General features: G+C 55.0%; 1 protein-coding gene and 1 long non-coding RNA gene across 3 annotated transcripts in view; one reads left to right on the top strand and one right to left on the bottom strand.

The window, feature by feature from the left end:
• Positions 1-1,406: 1,406 nt before the first annotated feature.
• Positions 1,407-7,391, bottom strand: part of LOC121157324 — a 6,375-nt gene continuing 390 nt past the window's right edge. The window contains exons 3-4 of the long non-coding RNA XR_005883997.1: positions 1,855-1,990; positions 1,407-1,727 (exon numbers count right to left, since the gene is read on the bottom strand). This is a non-coding gene — a long non-coding RNA (uncharacterized LOC121157324). The remainder of the gene's footprint in view (positions 1,728-1,854; positions 1,991-7,391) is intronic.
• The window catches only part of MYBL2 (MYB proto-oncogene like 2), a 27,792-nt gene continuing 27,538 nt past the window's right edge, over positions 7,138-7,391 (top strand). For both annotated transcript variants that reach the window (XM_040981449.1, XM_040981448.1), the window contains exon 1: positions 7,138-7,296. In XM_040981449.1, coding sequence (XP_040837383.1) covers positions 7,277-7,296 — 20 coding nt within the window. In that variant the 5' untranslated portion in view covers positions 7,138-7,276. The remainder of the gene's footprint in view (positions 7,297-7,391) is intronic.

Genomic DNA, 7,391 nt, shown 5'->3' with positions numbered 1-7,391 from the left:
AACAAAAGCAGGATATGAACCTAAACCCTGGTCCTCCCACATGGGATGTGGGCATCTCAGTGGTGCTTTACCTGCTGCACCAGCCACCTGTGCTGGGTGGCAGGGGCCACAGCAGGTCACACAGGTGGAAACAGAGCTCCATGCCTGAGACTGAGGAAGGCAGCTGGCCGCAAGAACTGAGTTAGTCACAAGGAAAGGATCAACTCAAATTCTGCATTTCAAATGATTAAAGCGCTGTTCATAGGTTTTCATTCCTGTTTTCTCGACATAACTGCGTCCTTGTCCAAGGCTTGTTCAGAGTACTCAGAGGGCAGGGTGCTGCAGTCTGGGCAGCCATGGACAGCTTTAGGAAATGAGGGAGCAGTTCAGAATGCTTTCTACAACTGTCTCCATCGGTGGCGCTCTTTGTGGTGTTGCATCCCATAGCACTGACAGGTGAGGTCTCCATACCCTCCCTCTGAATGCTTTTGCCTCCCTCCTCAGCTTTGGAGCCCAAAGCCTCCATATGTACAGGCAGTGTGAAGCCAAGTGGGTAGCCCGCCTGGATGCTGTGGCTACCGCAAAGCCCAGCCAATCCAGCATCAGCTGGCCAGGATGACGACTAAGAGTCTCCAGAGGACTCCTGCCCCAGCTATTAAGTCACCCAGCCTGTAAGCCATCTCAGTTGAAGCTCGGATATCATGGAATGGGGACAAGCTGCTCTGTGCCCTTCTGAATTCCAGACCCAGAAACTCCAATGAAGACAATAAAATGGCAGTTTTTTCCTTTTTTTAAGATTTATTTATATCAGAAAAGCAGATTTACAGAGAAGGCGAGACAAAGATCTTCTGTCCACTGGTTCATTCCCCAAGTGGCCATCACAGCCAGTCCAAAGCCAGGAGCCTTTTCCTGTCTCCCATGTGGGTACAGGGTCCCAAGGCTTTGGGCCATCCTCCGCTGCTTTCCTAGACCACAAGCAGGGAGCTGGATGGGAAGCGGAACAGCTGGGACCTGAACCAGCACCCATAAGGGATGCCTGTGTTTGGAAGTGGAGAACTAGCTAGTTGAGCCAACGCGCCAGCCCCTACAATGGCAGTTTTAAGGCACTGATTTGGAGTGGTTGGCAACAATACCTAACAGAACTTACAACTGTAGGATGTTTTTGAAGCCTTCTGAATGTAGTCTCAACTTTCAAGCCAGAACGGAGAGCACTTACCAGCCTGTCTAGGGTCACACATTGTACTCTTTTAGTTATTTTAAAAGATACTACTTGAAAGAAAGAGGAAGTAATGGATCTTCCACCTGCTGGTTCGCTCCCCAAGTGGCTGCAATAGCCAGAGTTGGGTCAGTCCAAAGATGGGAGTCAGGCACTTCTTCCCGGTCTCCCATGCAGGGGCCCAGGGCTTTGGGCCATCCTCTGCTGCTTCCCCAGGCTGCAGGCAGGAAGCCGGATGGGAAGAGCAGTAGCCAGGACAGGAACCCCACACTCAAAGCACTCATGTAGGTTGCCAGTGTCACAGCGCCACAGTGGACACGAACCTGCACGCATATGGGATGCCACACCTGGAAGTTGAGGATTAGCTGAGCCAATAGACCGGCCCCCACTCCCGAGTCTTGCTTCCCGCCACCGTGCGTTGTGGAAGGCAGCAGGTGATAGTACTGGTTGGGTTCCCACTCCCACCATCCCTGCCGCCAGCTCCACTCTTGAGCACCTCGGAACGAGCAGATGGGAGCCTTGTCTCTCTGGCCTTCAAATAAAACAAGGTAAAGAATGTTGTCTTTGTCGGCTGAGTTTCCTTGTGTCTAACCCCCCCCCCCCCCGACGCGATTTCTTTTAATGCCTTCAAGACACATGGAAAACAAAACAAAAAAAACCTTGGTATGTGGCGCACACACACTTTAACAAAACACCTAATAAGGCACCACCATCATCCTGGGCCTGCCCTCCTGTAGCTCACTAGCTAATCGCGGAGAGAAATGGAACCTAGAGAGTCGGAAACGATGACCATGCCTGCGCTTGCTGCTTTTCCCGGGGTGGGGTGCTTTACTCCGTGCGCTCGGAGAAGGGGAGGCTGGAGAGAAACCTCCCCCAGCAGCTCCGCAGGCGACCGGTGCTGCGCCCCGGGCTCCAGCGTGCAGGCGCCTCGGTGACGTCAGGGGCGCGACTCCCGCGATGCCCTGCGCGGCGGCGGGCGGCAGTGGACTCTTGGGCGTTTCCGGCCTCGGCTCCCAACGAAGCCCCTCGAAAGCCTTCGCCCCGAGAGACTTGAGAGAAGGTGGTGCCGCCGGTGCGGCCGCGTTGGACGCTGCACAATGGCTCTACTATGTGTGCACTCTAATGGCCACCTGGAGGATGCGACTCCTTCGTCCCAGTCACACCCCCCCCCCCCGCGTTCGCAGTCCAGCTCGAACGGCAGGTGGAGGTCAAAGGGGAGCTGGGCGGGGGCGGCCGGGAAGCCGGGGGAGTCCGCTGTGTCCATTAACATGTGAGAAGGGAAGGTGCGCCTGCTGGGTTACCTGCCGGGCGGAGCCGGGGCAGCTTCTGTCCTCCCGCGGTGCCTCCCTTCTGGTCCCGGAGGTGCTGGGACGGGCCGGCGTGCACCTGGGAAGTAACCCAGACCTGGCACTTGTGCCCCATCCCACCTCTCCTCAGGCCCCAGAGATCTGGAGAGGATTCATAAGCCGCCGAGCTGTTGGGCTTGGCCGCTGAGGTGAGCACACAGCGGGGCAGCGTGCCCCTGGACAGACCCGCGCGGAGTTGATGGCCCTCACTGCTCCCAGGGGTGAAGGAGGCTCCCCTGAGGTCAGGCTCGCCGAGCTGGGCTGTATGCTTCCCCCTACTTTCGGTTCTTTAGTATCCCATTTCTCTGCAGCCATTGTCCCTGCCAAGTGACTTGCATTTTCTAGAGCGTTCTATGAATTCAGGCGCAATGTGTCCTGTTTGGCTTCTTTCAGCATAATCATTTTGGAATCCATATACATTGCTGTTCTTTTTATTGCTGAGTAGTACTCCACCACAGGCATATACGTGTTTTGTGCCTCCAGTCATGTGTTGATTAACATTGGGCTTGTTCCCAGTTTGGGGCTACTACAAACAAAGCTGTGTACAAGTCTGTAAAATTGTGTGGACAATCTTTTTTCCTTAGGGTGGCTTGATGGGTAAGGTTTTTTTTAGAGATTTATTTTTTATTTTATTATTTTTAAAGATTTATTTATTCTTATTACAAAGTCAGATATACAGAGAGGATGATCTTCCGTCCGATGATTCACTCCCCTAGTGACCACAATGGCCGGTGCAGCGCCAGTCGGAGCCAGGATCCAGGAACCTCTTCCAGGTCTCCCACACAGGTGTAGGGTCCCAAGGCTTTGGGCTGTAATCGACTGCTTTCCCAGGCCACAAGCAGGGAGCTGGATGGGAAGTGGAGCTGCCAGGATTAAAACTGGCGCCCATATGGGATCCTGGTGCGTTCAAGGCGAGGACTTTAGCTGTTACGCCACACTGCCGGGCCCAAAGATTTATTTTTTATGTGTGTGTGTGTATAGACCCAATCCTTGGCTTCCCAACACAATGCTAAACTCTATGTCTGGAACTTGAAGTGGGAACCACTGTGGAATGACTATGTGGCTGGACCCTCCCTGTCGAACGAGGGAAAGGCCAGGACAAGATTCCCAGCAGAGTGTCCTCTGCGCGGCCCCCGGGGGCCACCCCCATGTGCGGCCGTGCCCTGGAAGCTGGGAGGCGCCTCTCCCAGAGCCGTGTGCTAGACGGATGCGAACTGGAGAGTGCACACTGCAGACATCAGCAGATTCCATCTGGCACCAGGTGATCTAAGTGCTGCTGGTCGGACTCCAGGCCCTGACAGCTCTGCTTTAGTGGTTAAATGGCCCCGGTTTCGATTTCCAGGTAGAGTCTGCAGTTGCTCCCTATCTCCTGCCCTGGGCAAATACCTGACCCACAGTGCAGCTCCTGCCCGTGTCTGAAATGGGACCAGCCATCCATTTAAGAGTGTGCTGCAAGCAAAGCAGCTTCCTGGGCCTGAGGGAAGGGACAAATAGGGTCAAGTGTAAATCCTTGAAGGGTAACAGTTATAAAAATGGCTAACAGCAGTACAGTAGTTTCATTTAATATATAATAGGCTAGAGGTAGTTCTCTGTAAACAGTTTATTTCATCCTATAAACACCTTTTAAGTAGGTACTGATGTAGTGACTAGCAGCATAGTCTTAAGGTGAACTTTGTTAACTAATAGGCCTTGCAAAGATTTTCTCATTCCTGGAGCAGTGAAGCCGATGACTGCTCAGAACTATTAAAATCACTCAAGTAACATCCTTGGAACACTCTGCCCATGTTTGTCAGTGTGGAGTCCGCTCAGTCTGTCATGCGCATCAGTCTATACACACACTGGTGGTACAGTCGCCTGGTAGGGTCTGTGCCCAGCCCATCTTCTACTAACCCACCAACCTAGGCCCTTAAGCACACCAGTGGGAACTAGTCAGGTAAGGGAGTTCCCCTAGCTCTGATACCAGGCCTACTCTCAGCCACGGATTTTTTTTTAAAGATTTATCTTTTAAAATTTTTATTGGAATTCACTCCCCAAGTGGCCACAATGGCCAGAAAGAACTGCACCAATCCGAAGCCAGGAGCTTCTTCCGGATCTCCCACGTGGTGCAGGGTCTCAAAGCTTTGGACCATCCTAGACTGCTTTCCCAGGGCACAAGCAGGGAGCTGGATGGGAAGCAGGGACGCTGGGATTAGAACCAGCACCCATATGGGATCCCAGTGTGTGCAAGGCGAGGACTTTAGCTGCCAGGCTGCTGTGCCAGGCCCCCAGCCACAGATCTTATGCAGTGCTGGTGGTTTCACTGACCCTGCCTGGCATGGCCCACCCCCTGTCTTGGCCTTTGCCATTAGATAACTGCAGCCTGGCCTGGCCCAGCCTGCCCTCAATCCTAGTTCTTGTTGGTAGGTGCTGCAGCTTAGTGTTCCCCAGCCCGTCCCCATTCCTGGTTCTCATGTGAACCAGCCCAGCCTAATGTGGTCCAACCCCTGCCCTGACATTCACCAGCAGGCGCTGTGGCCTAGACCTGCCAGGCAAATTGCCCTAGCTTTTGCAGGTGGTTGATGCCAACTACCCTAGCCCAGTTGTCTCACATAGGTGGGTACCTTAGTCTGACTGAGAGTCATCCTCTGGTGCCCCCTCCCTCCGCTCCAAACCACCCAGTCTTAGCCCCCTCATTGATGTAATAGTGCAGTGGTCTGGTCTGTTGAAGTTGCCCAGAAGTCACTGCTCACCTGTAAAGTAATTTCTTAATAGTCCCTCTTCTCTGGGCAATCCACAGCCCCCAACGTCCAGGTGGCACTTGTGGGCCCCAGGCCTCATCTGTCTCCTATCCCTTTCTAAAACAAAGGAAGTTATAGGAGCTTCAGCTGTTTATTTATTGAGCTTCAGTTACTTGACCCAACTCTGGGTCAGACATGCACAGCATTATATTTTTGTCCTTTCTCTGTCAGTATAACTCACGTTCCAAAGAACCGCAGGAGTTAGGAGGGAAGCCATTTTCTCGTCCCTTGCAACAGACAGCCAAGGTATTGTGCCTCAGTTTCTCCATCTGCTAGAAGAGGGTAATATTAGCATCTAACCCACAGAGCTGTCATAAGGATTAACTGCATTAAAGTACGTTCACAGGAGACAGATGCTTGGGACACCCTAATACAACATCCGACTGCATCTGACTTCAGCTTTCTACTGCTGTGTAGCCTGGGGAGCAACAGGTGATGGGGTGACACTCAGGTGGCTGGATCCTTGCCACCCACATGAGAGACCCGGATGAGCTCCGGATTCCTGGCCTTACGCTGGTGCAGCTCTGGCTGTTGAGGCCATTTAGAGAGTGAACCTGAGATCAGTCTGCCTCTCACAGACATTAAAAAAAGCAAAATAAATGTAAAATTTGCACACATCATGGGCCAGTCCAGATGTGGACACTGGAGCTCAGGTTAGTTAGGTGATTTGGATTGGGAATGGCACCTCAGGAAGTTTGGCTGTGGAGGTTTCTAGTAGCTGGCTGGATGCACGGCAGTTTAGCCCGAGGCCTAATGGGCTAGGAGGCTGGACGTGGGCCTGGTGGTCTTGTCTCCTGCTGTTGTTCATTTACCTACATCTCAGCTCTTCCCAGGAAGCCCAACTGGGCTGCCAAGTGGGAGGTAAGCAGGCACTGACAGCCTGAAATGGAAAATCCTTGTTAAACCTCTAGCAGGAGATAAACTGGCACTTAAGTCAACACACCTTTCCCTCCTGGATCAGGTCTAGTGTAGGGCTCTGGGACTCTGGGGGAGAAGCTGCAACGGGGCTCACAGTTCAGAGGGAAAAACGCCCAAGTCAGCAAGGGTGGGCAGCCGACCACACTCACCAAGGATAAACAGGAAGCAGCTCGGAGGAAGGGGCGGCACTTCCAGGCCCAGGGTGGTCCCAGCGGAAAGCAAGAAGACTAGGGACGTGGACGGGGGACTGTCCTGGGGAGGGGGGGCAGTATCTGGAACCCTAGGGTCTGGAGGTCACGCAACACAGCCTCAGCAGGCTATTTTCTTTCTTTTTAAGTGGAAGCTTTTGCACCGCTTGCGATTGATGTTACAATCATCCCATCCAAATGGCCTTAGGCAGAGAAGTATAAAGATTCTCCACCTTTACTAGAGGCGGCAAGCGGGCCGAGAACCCAGTAAAGCCTGTTGTAAAGAATTTATCCTGAGGGCTAGGAGCAAGGAGGCAAATTCCGGAGACGCTGGCTCAGGTTTGCACCTGAGGAGGGGCGCTCGGAGGAGAGGGTCGAAGGCGCATTGAGGGGCCGCCCTAAGAAGTGGGTAGAGGCGGTCGGCACGGAGCAGCACTTTGCGCCCGGCCCGACCCCCGTCCGCCAGGTGGCCGACCCAGCTCGACCTTGTGTGTCCGCAGAGGAGCAGCGTCCGGCCTGCTAGCTACGCAGCACCTGGCCCCGGGCGGCTCCGGCGGAGCCCCGGCGCGCAGCCCCGCCTCGGCCTTCCCGCAGGCTCCGCCTCCGCGCCCGCGCGCCAGGCCCGGGCGGCGCCGACGCGCTTGGCGGGAGATAGAAAAGTGCTTCTGTGCGCGCCGGCTGCCGCTGCAGTTCCTCTGAGCGGGCGGCAGGACCCGCGGACGCGCCGACGCTGCCGAGCGGGGTCCGGGGGGCCCGGGAACCCGGAGCAGCCCGCATTCAGACCCCGGCCCGGCTCCCGCTCCGGTCTCAGCCAACTGGTGGCCGAGCGCGGCGCGGCCCGGGCCGGGGGGGATGTCTCGTCGGACGCGCGGGTGAGCCGAGCCGGGCTGGCTGGAACTGGGGTGGGGGTGGGGAGGGGTCCACTTCCCTCTCTCTCCCCTTCTCCGACCTCCGCTCCCGCCCGCAC

Source organism: Ochotona curzoniae, unplaced genomic scaffold (assembly GCF_017591425.1).
Source record: "Ochotona curzoniae isolate NIBS_2020 unplaced genomic scaffold, NIBS_Ocur_1.0 contig_3520, whole genome shotgun sequence".
Taxonomy (NCBI): Eukaryota; Metazoa; Chordata; class Mammalia; order Lagomorpha; family Ochotonidae; genus Ochotona; species Ochotona curzoniae.
Note: the sequence above shows the minus strand (reverse complement) of the source record. Positions and strands in the feature narration are given on the sequence as shown.